This window comes from Maylandia zebra, linkage group LG22 (genome assembly GCF_041146795.1).
Source record: "Maylandia zebra isolate NMK-2024a linkage group LG22, Mzebra_GT3a, whole genome shotgun sequence".
NCBI lineage: Eukaryota > Metazoa > Chordata > Actinopteri > Cichliformes > Cichlidae > Maylandia > Maylandia zebra.
The window spans coordinates 5,534,053-5,549,695 of record NC_135187.1 but is presented as its reverse complement, the minus strand read 5'-3'; the positions used below and the strand labels follow the sequence as shown (position 1 = coordinate 5,549,695).

General features: G+C 42.3%; 1 protein-coding gene across 1 annotated transcript; it reads left to right on the top strand.

Moving 5' to 3' along the window:
- The first annotated feature begins 7,763 nt into the window (after window positions 1-7,763).
- LOC106676549 (major histocompatibility complex class I-related protein 1) lies at window positions 7,764-14,460 on the top strand. The gene is made up of 7 exons (XM_076879296.1): window positions 7,764-7,886; window positions 11,384-11,644; window positions 11,792-12,070; window positions 12,173-12,475; window positions 12,752-12,853; window positions 13,113-13,130; window positions 13,395-14,460. Exons 1-7 carry the CDS (start codon window positions 7,826-7,828, stop codon window positions 13,442-13,444), a joined length of 1,074 nt encoding a protein of 357 aa, XP_076735411.1. The 5' UTR covers window positions 7,764-7,825; the 3' UTR covers window positions 13,445-14,460.
- The last annotated feature ends 1,183 nt before the right edge of the window (window positions 14,461-15,643 follow it).

The window sequence follows — 15,643 nt, the reverse complement described above, 5'->3', positions numbered from 1 at the left end:
CTCTCAAAAGCAGAAGGTCTGTCTGGACTGACATGCAGCAATTTCTCTGCATGTGGACGGCAAAACTTGTAAGGATATTGACCGAATGCTCTTCAACTTCCTCTGGAAAAACGGGACACATTACATCAGAAAAAGTGTAGTGATCCTATTTATACATTTAAAAACTAATTTAAGAAAACACAAATGATTAAAACTCTTAAAACTAAATAGATTATATTTCTTTAAAATGTGACAGTGGTGCCACCAAAAAATTTTTTTCCATTATTTTTAAAGATTGTTTATATAAGGATACAGCAGGCTGAGTTGTAGATGGTGCTGCTTGGCTCCAAACTGTCATACAATATGAAAAATGAAGAATATCATGGAATGCATAAATAACTGAGCTGCTGAAGTAGGTATATAGTGCAGAATTAACTTAAAACTATTCAGATTACCCTGGCCATCTTAGATTCTTTACATTCTTGTCAAATTTAAGATGTGAATCTAAAATTATTCCTAAAAACTTAAAATCTTTGACCTCCTTTATTTCTTCGTTCCCTAACTTGACTTTAAAATCATCAGATGAACTTTGTTTCCTAATAGAAAAACACATAGAAACAGTTTTTTTTAATTCAATACAAGATGATTTTATTCATTTGGATATTGATGTTTAAGTTCATTAGATTAGTGAAGTTCATTTGGTTATTAGGCTCCTTGTGTGTTCTTCCCCTGTATTTAAGTTTCCCTCACGCTTTGTGTTTCATGCTGTGTGTCTTATGTTGTCAAGTTTATATTGTCTTGTCTGCGTGTCATGTTTCCTTTGTCTGTGTCCTATGTCAGTGTAGTCAGCTTTGCTTCCTTTGTCTCTTCATGTCAGACTAGTGTCAGCTGTTCCCCAAAAGTGTTTCCACTTCCCCTAATCACCCTTGTGTGTATTTAGTCTGTATGTTTCTGTTCATTCTTTGTCAGGTCGTCTGTTCTTCATGCCATGTTCTCGACACCATGTTTCTAGGTTTCATGTCCAGGTTTTTCATGTTGTTTGTTTAGTTTTCCCAGTTTAGGTTCATGCTAATTTTGCTTCAGTTTCCCTTGCTCTTTGTTTGCACCTTTTGCCAGCCACATTAAACGGCTTGCTTTTTGTTAACATTCAAGTTTTGTTCCCTGTTCCTTGGAGTCTGCGTTTTGGGTCCTTTTCATCAATTCATTCAGTCACAGTCTGCCTCCAACAGACTGTGACAGAACGACCTGACCATGTTGGACCCAGCGGACATTTATTTCACAGACTTTTTTGAATTTAAGATTTGTGTTAACATGCTTCACGGACTTTGGATTGTTTCCTGTGCAGGGAAGCAGGGAGAGGAGAAGGAGGCTATTCGGGCTCAGTTGACCTGGATAGCCATGGCTAACCTAGGTTTTATGGGCTGCCTGCCTGCAGACTTAAAGAACTTTGTTACTTGAGGTGGGTAATTATATTCTGAATCCACACGTTTTTTCTAAGGAGAATATTGAAACAGACACTGCCTTACCGGTTCATGGGCATGTTTATGAAATGACTAAGACTGACAAATTACCAGCCAAGTCTTCCACAGAAAATCTTATCCCTCTGCACAATTACCTAGCATCCCTGTGTATTGATCATGTTACGAACTTTGCTTCCAAGAAGTCAAGTTATAAGAGTGTTTGCACTGGAAATGCTAGACAGAGGACTGGATCGGACAGGTTTGAGTTGAGAGACATGAAAAACGTTGTGGATCTTCATATTACGGGGTAACTTGAGCCTCACAGAAACAGGGTTGACCAGGGCTGGAATCTCAAACGGACCGATGTAGGTAGGTCGGAATCCCATGCAAACGAAAGACGTGTTGGGTGAGCAACCGCGCAGTCTCCAGGGCCGTGGGAAGTTTGGGCAGAGCCACAAAATGGGCAGCTTTGGAGAAACGGTCAATTATGGTAAAAATTACAGCGTTACCTGCTGAGGGAGGCAGGCCAGTCACGAAGTCAAGTGCGATGTGGGACCACGGTCTGGAGGGTGTAGGAAGAGGGTGGAGTTGTCCTGCAGGTGACTGGTTTGTAGACTTGTTCCTGGCGCAAACTGGACAGGCAGAGACGTATTCTCGAGCGTCTCTGGTCAAAGAGGGCCACCAGAAATAACGTTGCAGAAACTGAATGGTTCGGTGTGTTCCTGGGTGGCAGGAGAAACGAGCCGTATGGGCCCAATGAAGAACTTGAGACCTGACCGACTGGGAACAAATAGCTGTCGGGCTGGCCCTCCTCCCAGGTCGGGTTCTGTCTTCTGAGCCTCCCGAACAGCCGCCTCAATCTCCCAGGAGATGGCTCCCAGGGTGCAGGTTGCAGGTAAGATGGGTGCAGGGTCAGTCTTGTCCTCAGAACCAGAATATTGCCGGGATAGGGCGTCAGGCTTAACGTTACGTGATCCAGGTCTGTAAGAGATTGAAAACCGAAAACAGGTGAAAAACAGGGCCTACCTTGCTTGCTGGGCGTTGAGTCTTTTTGCGGTTTGTAGGTAGGCCAGGTTCTTATGATCCGTCCAGACGACGAAGGGTTGAGCCGCGCCCTCAAGCCAGTGCCACCACTCCTCCAAGGCGAGTTTGATGGTCAGTAGCTCCCGGTCCCTGACATCATAATTTCGCTTTGCTGGGGAAAGACGGCGAGAGAAGAAAGCACAGGGGTGCAGCTTACCTTCCCTCTGTTGAGATAGAACTGCACCCACCCCGGAGTCAGAGGCGTCCACCTCCACCACAAACTGCTGTGGGAGGTCGGGCTGAATCAGGATGGGTGCTGAGGCAAACCTCCTCTTGAGTTCCTGAAAGGCTGACCGGGCGGCATCATTCCACTGAAAGGGAATCTTGGGTGATGTTAATTGGGTGAGTGGTAAGGCCACCTTACTGAAATCCCGAAAAAGTTCGCAAACCCGAGGAACCGTTGCAGCTGGCGCCGATTGGGTGGTTCGGGCCATTTCACCACAACTTTGACCTTTGCTGGATCTGGGCGGAGGTCCCCCTTTTCTATTATATAGCCCAGGAAAGCGACTGTGGAGACATGAAACTCACACTTTTCACTCTTGACGAATAATCGGTTCTCCAGGAGACGCTGCAAATCCTGTTGGACCTGGGTTTCGTGCTCGGCCTGGGTTTTGGAGAAGATCAGAATATTATCAAGATACACAAACACAAACCGATTGATGAAGTCCCTCAGAACGTCATTTACCAGGGCCTGGAAAACTGCTGGGGCATTAGTAAGACCAAATGGCATTACCAAATACTCAAAGTGTCCCAGGTGAGTATTGAATGCTGTTTTCCATTCATCGCCCTTGCGAATACGGACTGAGTGGTAGGCATTCCTCAGATCCAGCTTACTAAAGATTGTGGCCCCCTGAAGGAGCTCAAAGGCAGAGGTGAGGAACGGCAGCGGGTACTTGTTCTTAACTGTTATGTTATTCAGTCCGCGATGGTCTATACATGGTCGAAGCGTCTTGTCTTTCTTTTCTACAAAGAAAAACCCTGCTGCTACAGGAGAGGAGGAGGCGTGGATGATGCCAGCAGCTTGAGACTCCGTAATATATCTCTCCATAGCTTCTTGTTCGGGAAGCGAGAGGCTATAGAGACGGCTAGTTGGTAATGTGGTGCCAGGGAGCAGATCGATAGCGCAATCATAAGGTCTGTGTGGAGGCAATGACTGAGCCCGGTCCTTCCGAAAAACCTCTCGTGGTAAACAGGAGGGACATTTGACAAGTCGGCGGACATAGGCTGCTCAGAGGAGACCAACGCACTAGGAGGTGAGGCTGCTTTAAGGCAAGTCAGGAGTTCTGTCCTTAAACCGAGTTACTGGACTAAACCAGAGTCAATAAAATTTTGTTCATCTCCAGAATCAATTAAAACGGGGAGCGAATTGGACTCAGAGCGAACAGAAATCTTGGCTGATAATGTTAAGCGGGGAGGAGATTTATCTTGCCTGAGTTCGCCCACCAGCACTCCTACCCTCACTGGCGGGCATGGCCTTTTACTTTTGACGGGCAGATGGTGGCAATATGTCCCTTACGACCACAATAGAGGCACTCACTGGCCGAGATGCAACGCTGGCGCTCAGCTGCAGAGAGATGTGAGCTGCCAACCTGCATTGGTTCCTCCCCGCCAGCGCCCTCAAGTGCCCGGGAGGGTCCGTGTTCAGCTGAGGAGGCTGCATCAAGTTGCCCCGTGGCCTCATGGGGGTTGTAGTTCCGTGTCGCCTGGCGAGCGCGCAGCGGTTCGTCTACCTTGATGCATAATGACATTGATTCATCAAAAGAGGCAGGGAGATCATGCATGATCAACTCGTCTTTTAATTCCTCATGAACATTATTAAGCAATGTGCTTCGTAGCGCTTCCGGCCCCCAGCCGGTCTCTTCGGCCAAAATCCAGAAATCAATGGAGTAATCGGACATGCTCCGCTTACCTTGCTTGAAGTTGAGCAGGCGTAGTGCTGCGGCTTCAGCGCCGGAACCTCTATTAGTTTTTTTCTGAATGCTTAAACCCTAACTGTGATTCCTGTAGCACAATTTCTAAAACTATTCAGACTTATAGCAAAACCACTCACTGAGTTTGCAAAACTAAAAGCACAAAAACTGCTTTGCACTCAGTTTGCAATTTTGTAACACACACTTTGCAAAACTGTAGGCACAATTCACTGCACAACACCCAATTACCAAATTTCCAACACACTCCTAGCAAAAGTATACACATGTATGGCTATCATTAACACTAATTTGCCAACTGTCTGGCACACTTTCACATGTGAAAACTGTTTTAGATCATTAGTCCACTTTGCAATCAGCCTAAGCACTATAAACAGGCCACAGGTAAGCTGTCTATGTGGAGTACAATGGAAGGAGCAGTAAGAGTGAGAAGAGTGAGAATCAGAGGAGGCCGAGGGAGAGGACGTGGAGGTGAAGAAGTTGGAGGAAGAGGACGTGGAGGAGCAAGAAGAGGACGGGGAGGGGAAAGAGGAAGGGTAAGAAGAGTAAGAAACAGAATAACTGATGACACAAGAGCTACAATAGTGGACCATGTCATCAACCATGGGATGACCCTGAGGGAAGCTGGCCAACGTGTTCAGCCTAAACTGAGCCGCTACACTGTGGCAAGCATCATTAGGACATTTCAAAATGAAAATCGGTAAGTACTTTGTAGCACTGCCATACTCTAATGGGAAACACAACAGTACCATACATGCAAAAATACTGAAATTGTTACTTTACAGAATTGCTAGACGTCCAGATGTTGGGGGCAGAGGCAGAATGTTCACTCCAGAGCAAGAGACCCATATAGTGAACATGGTGATTGCCAATAATGCAATAAGACTGCGTGAAATACAGCAGCGCATAATTGATAATGACACCATCTTTCAAAATATACACAGTGCAAGCATTTCTGCACTAAGTCGTGTACTTGCGCGCCACAGAATAAGAATGAAGCAAATTTACAGAGTTCCTTTCGAGAGAAACACAGAACGTGTAAAGCAACTGCGATATGACTATGTGCAGGTAAGCTATTGTCATTGGTTCTGAATTTGGAAGTGCATACTGTAGTGCTGTGCATGGGCCTGATGTGTTGCATTTGTTTTGTCTTGTCCAGAGAGTGATGGAACTAGAAGCAGATGCAATGGGACATGAGCTACTTTTTGTAGATGAGGCCGGTTTTAACCTCAGTAAAACCAGGAGACGTGGCAGGAACATTATTGGACACCGTGCCATCATCAATGTCCCAGGACAACGTGGTGGTAACATAACCATGTGTGCAGCTATGAGCCAAAATGGTGTTGTTCACCATCATGCAACCATAGGCCCATACAACACTGCACACATTATTGCATTCCTGGACACCTTGCGTGACATGCTCACTGTTCAGAGACCTTGCAGACCCGATATGTCATCATATGGGACAATGTTAGTTTCCATAGGGCTGCTTTGGTCCGCAACTGGTTTACAGACCATCCATCCTTCATGGCACTCAACCTCCCTCCATACTCTCCATTCTTGAATCCCATCGAGGAGTTCTTCTCTGCCTGGCGCTGGAAAGTGTATGACCGTCATCTTCATCAACAGGTAACCCTTTTACAGGCAATGGAGGAGGCATGTGGAGATATTGACCAGGCATCATGTCAGGCCTGGATACGGCATTCAAGGAGATATTTTCCCCGGTGCCTTGGACTGGAGGATATCGCATGCGGATATCGCATGGACGAAATTTTTTGGCCGGACCCAGAAAGACGACATGCTGTAGGCTGATTGTCTTTTTTTTTTCCTTTTATTTGTGGAATTCCTATTTTGTGTTCTGACTTTGTCTTGGTTTTGATGAGTGTGAATAAACACCAATACTTGACGTTTGGATCCTTGTATGTTTACATGACACTATGACAAAGGTGTGACCTCAAATTGACATCTGTACACAGAGAAAGCAAAAGCCAGATGTGTTTTGTATTCATACCATCAGTGTGCAGTTGGCGCATTGTGTGCTTAGTAGATGATGGCTTGTGTGTACTGTTTGATACGAAAACACCATTTTTACAAAGGTGTGAAGGGTTAATCTAGCTGTGTTCGCTTTTGCAAGAGAACTAAAATGTTTTGATAATTAGGTGACAGGTTTTTTTATTTGTGTGTAGAGTTTTGCAAAATTAGCCAAATTAGCTCAGGAAGCTAGCGCAGCTTCCTGAGCGGCCAGCGCCTGTCCAACAGCCTGACAGACGGGGTCCCGACCTGCTGAGTCCATGATGGCTGGAAAGTTCTGACACGGTTTTGTAAACGGACTCAGGCACAGATCAGGAGACCTTTGCAGAAACTGATAGTGCCTTTATTTACAGTGGTGTCACCTCGTGAATATATATACAAGGTGCTCGGGGAAGGAGTCCGGGGCTCCAGGGGGAAGGGGAAGGGTCCAAAACCACACTCTGCTCTTTCAGCCAACAATCCCAATCCTTTCCACCAGTCGCTCCTCTCGCTCACCCGGGGGGAATCTACGCACACACACAGAAAATCCAATTAGCACTAGATCACAAGAAACTCACAGACTTAGGCAGATTGCTGAAGCACTAACGCGGGTGACTCAACGTTCCAGCGACGAGTAGTGTAGGTCTGCCATCTTAAAAAGCCCTTCTGATTGTAGTAACCAGCGCCAGGTGTGATGATGAGCACAGGTGCGTGGGCCAGGGGCGGAGCCCACAGTGAGCACTGCTGTGGCAGGGGAAAGAGGGAGAGAGAGAGAGGGAGAACAAAAACAAACACATGTTGCCTAACACGAATCAGCCGGTGAGGCACGGGGACCGTGACACGTTGGACTCATGGCCAACCCCCTAAACCTTTGAACCGATATGCTGTCGACCTCCGGGTCGACCCCCTAAACTTTTTAACTGCGGACTGTTGTACCCTCAACCCCCTGGTCGGCCACCTGAATGGCTTAACCATGAACTCCTGTTCTACCGAGACCGGGGTCGCCCTCCTCAATCATGTTCTTGGACTCTTATGCACTTGTGTTTGGACTGAGTGTTCCAGATTGTTTATTTGGTTATTTAGTTTCAGATATAATGTAGCATAAAACAGTGTAATGATTCTACAGTATCTAAAAGCACATTTTTGGTTCTGTCTTGTTTGTTCTATGCTTTCAGGTGGCATCCAGTGTGCATGCCATGTAAAAAACAGGGAGACATGTAGGAGACACACAGTCTGTTTAATGTTTAATTTTTTCTACTCAGATAACTTTGGCCCAGCCTAACAGAACATGGACTTTGGACAAGTCCCGATACCACTCCCAGTTGTTTTTGGTCTATTGTTTTTCTTGTGTTCGTCAATGTGAAAATGGAAAAAAAGATTACGTTTGTGCTCATATTACTCCTCTGCTGCTATGCTGCATCTTCAGGTAAAATCATATATAAAGTCTTATTTTAAATAAATTTTATTTTACCTTAAGAAAAATTGAAAGGCAAGAGACTTGTTCTTTTACTTTGACTACGAGCTGCCGCTAATTTACTCATTTGTTGGTGGAGAGTGTCAATAACTGATGTGGACTGATAACATCACCTAAATTGTCAAAAAGGCACAGGGAGATATTTAAGCATATAGAAGAGGGATTATACATTAGATATGCTTTTAAAGATGTTTTGTTTAAAGTGTCTTCTCTTGTGACTTCCTGGTGTTATAAACTGCACTGTAGCTGACAGGAAAGCACTCGAGAGTGCTTTCGCATCTTGATGCATGCTCAATCATCCAGGCAAATAAATCCCAGAAAGTTGATTCTGCTCATCCTGACATAGTATTTTCAGTGGGACAAATTTTTCGTCAATCATCCAAGTGACTTCCTCAGTCTCAGCTGACATTTGCATAATGACTGAAAATAGCACCACTGAAAGAGAGAGCATATTTCTCTTGTATTGGCTTCCTTTCATTGGCTTCCTGTTAAATCCAGAATTTAATTCAAAATACCATACCAGTACCGTATCACTCTATTAGAGCACTTTGCTCTCTCACTGCAGGCTTACTTGATGTTCCCAGAGTATTTAAAAATAGAATGGGAGGGAGAGCCTTCAGTTTTCAGCCCCCTCTTTTGTGGAACCAGCTTTCAGTTTGGATTCAGTTTGGAGACAGACACTATCTCTACTTTTAAGATTAGGCTTAAAACTTTCCTTTTTTCTAAAGCATATAGTTAGGGCTGGACCAGGTGAATCCTCCCTTAGTTATGCTGCAATAGACGTAGGCTGTCGGGGAATTTAAATAAAATTGAATTGATTTGACTTGACTTGAATGAACAATGGGCTGCCATATGCAGCCATCACTGCATATGAAACTGGAAAAGACCGCCGCGTAATCCATTTATTTCAACAAAGTAACTGTATTCTGGATACCACCTTTCTAAATGGCAACTGTAACAGAATACAGTTACCCATATTTTGTATTTTAAATACGTAATGCTGGTACATGTATTCCGTTACTCCCCAACACTGCTGACGAGGTGACTGTTCTGTTTTGTGCCATCCATTTTGCCTGAGGTTGTTTTGGTTTCCTGGCAATCCTCCTGGTACTTAACAGCATACACTATGTTACTCTGTTTGTGTCGGGGGACCCAATCCTTGGGGTGGACCAATTTTTGACGCAGCGTGTTTTGGGGTTTAAGAGCCACAGAGACCCGGTGTTTAGAAAAAATTAGTCTCAACCATTTCACTTCAGGTTTTTGCTTAGGCAGCGGTTGTCCTTCTCTCCTGGATTGACTGGAGCTTTCTGTAGGTTCCTTCCCAGCTTTGACAAATGTCAAGCTGGGATGACCACATTTTCTCAGGGCCTTCTTGATGCAATGTTTTTCTGCTTCCGTGACCGCTGTGTCTGTGCAGATGGTGTTCGCTCTGTGTTGTAGTGTCCTGATGACACCTAGTTTTTGCTCCAGTGGATGATGATTACTGATGGAATTGTCACAGTCTAAGAAGGCTAACCTGCCCCTTTTCATATCCTCCCAGGTGATTTGATGTGTCAGTCCACTGAGTTAATGTGGACTGTCCGTGATTTAATTTTCACCCAGGTGTCATCCACATACCTGAACCAATGACTTGGTGGTGTTCCAGGGTAGGATAGCAAAGCCCTCTTTTCCACTTCTTCCATGTACAAATTTGGCCACAGTGGTGAAACTGGGGAACCCATGGCATACCCATGTTTCTGCCTGTAGAACTGACCCTTGTATGTGAAGTAGGTGGAATGAAGACACAGATCCAAAAAACATCTTTCACCATCTTAAAATGCTGTGATTGCAGCTATTCTTCAACTCTCTGTGAATGGTACTCATGGCCATTGATCAGTGGTTGTTGATCAATGGTCATGAGAATTTGCATATTAATGATCAAGGAACAGACATTCCAGTCGATTGTTCATTTATTGGTGCTAGTTTCAGTCATTACGCAATTGTACTTTTGATAAGTGTTGGGTCTGTGTTTCCACATGCCCTGCTAGTTTAGAAACTTATTTCTCATGAAGAACGGAAAACAAGACAGAACATCTTCAACCGGTCTTTTACTCGCTTATGAGGGAAGCTTTGGTCAAGAACCAGCTCTTGGAGCTCACACTGTCTCCAAAACCAACTCCTTCAAAGAGCAGCTGTCCTTGTAGCCTTTTATTGACAAACTGTTACAATAAACATCACAGCAAAAGCACCTCCCTTCGTAAACCCCCCCCCCCCCCCCCCCCCCTGGTTATAAAGACAAGGCACTATGTGTGTGTATGTGTGTGCACGTGTATGCATGTGCAAGAACGTGTGTGTGTGTGTGTGTGTGTGTGTGTGTGTGTGTGCAAGAACGTGTGTGTGTGCAAGAACGTGTGTGTGTATGTGTGTGACCTACTGCTCACCAAAAGGGTCATAAAAGCAGGAAGCAACATCACAAGAAACAGATCTTTCAGATAGGATGTATCTAGAATAAAACCTCCCCCAGCACAGAGTGGCTGGAGAGGTGGTCAGAGACAAAGGAATGTCTTGATCCTATAGATTGAACTAAGACTTTACAAATTTAAGAAACCCGATGACAACATTCAACAATTTGACTTAACAATAAAGTTGGGGAAACCTGCAGTCAGCTGAGAATGAAGAAGTCACTTGGAAGAGTGATGAAACGTTTCTCCCACTGAAAACACTACGTCTAGATGAACTGGGAACTACAGAGTTTTATTAAATCAGTACATAACAGTATACCCACACCGCTAGCTCCTCTGACTGACATATACAGAGGTACAAACTGAACTTTCAATAGGAGCTGTAAAAATTAAGTTAAGCACAATTTATTCTCCTGTTAGTATTGAAGATGCTTTTATTATGCATCTTTAATTATTTACACTTTGTAAGAGTTAACTTATTTAAAAAACAGATGACTTGATCTTGTATCTTCTATTTTGTCTTTTTATCTTACACTGTCTTCTGCACCACTAACAGGATTTCTATTATGAAAGCAGTTGTCTGTTAGTGCAATAACAAAAAAAACAACATTCTGTTTAACTCTTAAGGTGGGTGATTTGTGTTGAAGGGAAGATGTGTGTACCCCTGAAATGTCACAATTAGTCTATGTAGGATACATTAATATTATCAGTGAATGTAATTTTTCTGTAGATGTGGATTTTAGAATGTGATTTTCTGTATGTACTGGCAATGTATGTTTGGAGTAATAGGAATAAAGAGTTACAGAAGAATTATTAGCAGAAATGTAATTTTATTCAACACTAAGATATTTCATCAGTGAGTAGGTTTTAGGTGCGTTTTCACCCCAATACGTTTTAAGACAATGCTGAATCTGAAACTATTTCCACTTCATATTTAACCTTCTTAAATGATACAAAAAAGCATATAAAAGGGATCCCTCCTAATTCTAAGTCTTTCTAATTTTACAGTAAAACACTCCTTGAAGTATTTCTGCACTGAAACCCCTGGAGCTCAGATCATCCCTGAGTTTGTGGCTGTTGCATTTGTTGATGAAGTTCCTATAGGTTACTCCGACAGTGTACGAGGAATAGAGCCAAAGAAAGAATGGATTAAATTCGGCAAGGATCACCCTCAGCAACTGGAGTGGTATAGATTACGATCTCTTAATAGTCATCAATTCTTGAAGGCTACCATTGAGACTTTGAGGCGACGTTTGAACCATACTGAAGGTACAGCAGTAACAAGTGTGCTGTGAAACTGTAGCCTTTATTTCGTCATTTGCATTGTTTATTTGTGGTAAAAGTGTCATTTCCAGTATAGGCTGTGCTGACATCTTATTGGTTTATCACAGTTACTGTTACTGCCTGTCTTTTCAGGTGTTCATATTTTGCAAAACTTGGACGGCTGTGAATGGGATGATGAGACTGGAGAGATTAATGGGTTTGATCAGTATGGTTATGATGGAGAAGACTTTCTAGCGTTTGACCTGAAGACACTGACATGGATTGCTCCAAAACCACAGGCTGTCATCACCAAAATGAGATGGGATTCTCATAAACCTGGATTGGAATCAACTAAAAACTTTATAGCTCATCAGTGCCCTGAGTTTTTAAAGGAGTATTTGCAATATGGGAGGAGCTTTTTGCAGACAACAGGTAGAATCACAGAATTTGATGAAATGTAATAAAATTGAAAAATTTAAATGTGTTGCTTGCTTCAAAGTTGGAATAAAATAAAAACTGCCAGTCTCCTTACAGTCCTTCCTTCAGTGTCTCTCCTCCAGAAGTCTTTATCCTCTCCAGTCAGCTGCCACGCTACAGGTTTCTATCCTGACAGAGGTTTGATGTTCTGGAGGAAAGATGGAGAAGAGCTCCATGAAGGTGTAGATCTAGGAGAGATCCTCCCCAACAATGATGGGACCTTCCAGATGAGTGCTGATCTGAATGTTTCATCAGTCACACCTGAAGACTGGCAGAGTTATTACTGTGTGTTTCAGCTCTTTGGTGTAAACGAGTACATTGTCACCAAACTGGACAAAACAGTGATCAGGACCAACTGGGGTAAGTCTGGATCCTGCAGGGTTTATAAAACTGCAATTTAATGTTATCAAGCTGTTAACTAAACATTTATTTTCTTAATCTCATGCTTACTTGTACTGCTCATACTTCAGCGAGCATGAGAAGAGTAACTAATATCTGAGTAACTGCAATGACTGAGTAGTAATGTTTTTGTGTCATTTATTGTTTCACACATATCAGGTTGTTCCTCACTCATTCCTTGGTATCGGCACAGTTTCCGTTTAATATTCTAAAATGCTGCCATGTGTTGTTCAACAGAGAAGCCAGCTGACACTGTGACCTTCATCAGTGCTGCAGTGGTTGTTCTAACTCTTACCATCGTCACAGGTGTGGCATTTGTAGCTTACAAAAAGAAGAAAGGTGAGAAATCTGGATGTGAGAAATATTGAGTTTAGTTTTTGAATTCATCTCTGAAATCTTACTGCCAGATCACTTTGGATACAAACACACAAATTCTAAAGTAATTGTATAAGGCTCAGAGCCACAGTGAGATGATTACAGGCCATGAGAACAATGATGTGAGAAGAAAATAATCAATTAAAAATGAAATGGACACAAAATAATTGTGCAATCAAGAAAAAAAAATACAACTGATATGATTTCTTTTTGTTTGTTTCAGGGGAGTGCTCTACATCCTGTAAGTAAACTCTGCTTTTATTCATTTGTAATTTGTCAGATGTGGGGCATGATTAGAAATGTAATAATCAGGATTTACGTGAAAGGAAAGTATAGATTCATTCAGTTTCATTATACATATTCTGATCACTTGAATGCCACTGATCTCTCACTGTCATAGTTGGGAAGCAGGGTCATGTTTTAAAACAGAAACCAAAATATCAATACAAATTATCTCCTTGAAAAGGATAAAAAATATATAAACTGTGTATTTGTTATCTGCCAGGTCCAGACGATGGCTCTGAGCAGTCTGAGAAACTAAATCCAGAAAGCTGACTCTCCTGCAAAGAGTTCTTCACTTCACTGTCTGTATGACTTTCCTCCAGCTGCTGCAGTCTTTTCCAATTCTAAAGTAATATGCTAAAAACACCAGTGAATAAATTAAGCACAGGTAATGATCACATTTTGCAGATCACTGTGAACAGGTTGCTAAACCTTTTGTGAATTAGTGCATGATCACATATTTGTATCTAGCTGCTGTGTGTATGTGTTTCATGCAATTATGATTTTATTCTGCTTCAGCATGTAGTCACTGTATCGATGCAGTGGTATCACAAGTCTGGTAAAAAGCAAAAGTAAATGTTTCAACTATATTGTAAGGCATCTGACAATGACAGTTTGTTAGACCTAAAGTGTGTGATTTCAATGAGACGTTGGCAGTGCACAAAGTATGTGGTATTTTCCAAAATGACACCAACACATTTGAAGGATGACAGCAACAGACTTTCATTTGGAAATAAAATTTTATGAGTTTATTATTTTATTCTTCTGTGAAAAGAACTAACCCGGGATTTACTACATTTGATTTGATCACATGACCTTAATCTTTGACCACCTTTGACTGACCTGATTCAAACAAGAACTGTTGTTTTGATCCCACTATAACTTCCCCACTGTGTTCTGTCTAATGTATTCAAACAAACAAACAAATTGATTGAATAACTTGATGCTTGAACATTACTGAGATGTAGGAAATGTTTGTTTTTTTTTTTAGCTCAGAAGGTAAAGCTTTATATGAGGACGTTATCATGTCATATGAAATTACAACTGCATGATAACGTCCTTTCTAACAGATGGGAGTATCAGCAATGATCACTGATAACAACCTGTCTGAAGCTGCAAGTAAAAACAACCTGACACTGTTCAGATTAGCAATAAAGCAAAAGCTCTCTCTTACAAGGTGTTTTTGAATGAATCTGCTGCACTGGACTCCCCTTCAGTCACAATCTTGTTTTGAATCATTAATGCATGAATGAATTTGTGTTTAAAAATAAAACCGGATACCAAACGATTACATTGTTCGTTATTAAATGATATTATGCCACCTTCTCTGCATTAAGGTTTTAGTCTAATTATTGTTCTAATATTGAGTTAATATCTATATATCTCAACAGAGGTTTGTAGTAGCCTCCCTATTTAATAAAAAATGTAAAATTTTAGCAAGTAACTGTAGAAGTAGTTTTGGAACTAATCAACTCACTATAATTACAATTTTACCAGTTCTCCATTATAACTGTGGTTTTCAAGTCTCTGTCCTTTGTCCTTTGCTTTCAGCCAGAGCATATTGTAAAACGTACTGTATCTAATCTAAATGACATGCAGTCATACATCTCTCTTCAGTTATCAGTCCCAGCTGCCTTGACACTCATTTTGGTCATCTTAACCCTCTCGAGGCAGGCGTTGCCAATTTCCAACAGTTAAAAACTAACAACCTGATTACCCCACATACATATTTTTTGAGTTTTTTTTACTCAGACGTACCACTGCAGGACTTGGTTGTGCATTAGCAACAAAAAGTTTAATTTGAGCCTGAGAGGGTTAATAATATCAAATGTTGACTGTCTCAAAACCTCAGATGTTTCATGCGTTTATTGCATCTAGGCTGGACTACAGTAATTCATTATTATTTGGAAGTCCTAAAAACTCAGCGAAAAGCCTTCAATTAATCCAAAAATGCTGCAGCAAGAGTCCTGACAAGGACTAGAAAGAGAGAGCATATTTCTCCTATTGGCTTCCCTTCATTGGCTCCCTGTTAAATCCAGAATTGAATTCAAATCCTGCTCCTCACATACAAGGTCTTAAATAATCAGGCCCCATCTTATCTTAATGACCTTGTAGTACCATATCACCCACCGCAAAGAATGACGGCCCTTTGGTGGTCCAGATCAGGTTTGCCAGAGGTGGCCCACACATGGGCCAGTTGCATACACACTGGTGGTCCTGTGGTGGGCCAGAAGAGTTTCAGCTTTGGCCCCAGATGTCAGCCTAAGGTGTACCTTAATCAAGCCATGTAATAAAAACATGTGGCGGAACAAAATACTACAAAAGTAACATGATAAAATTCTGTTCAGATAGTGAATGGACTGATTCTTATGTAGCATTTTTCTACTCTCCCAGATTACTCAAAGTGCTCTATACGGCATGCCACACACTTTCTCTAAACTGAGTGCTTCCTAACTACATTTATACACATTC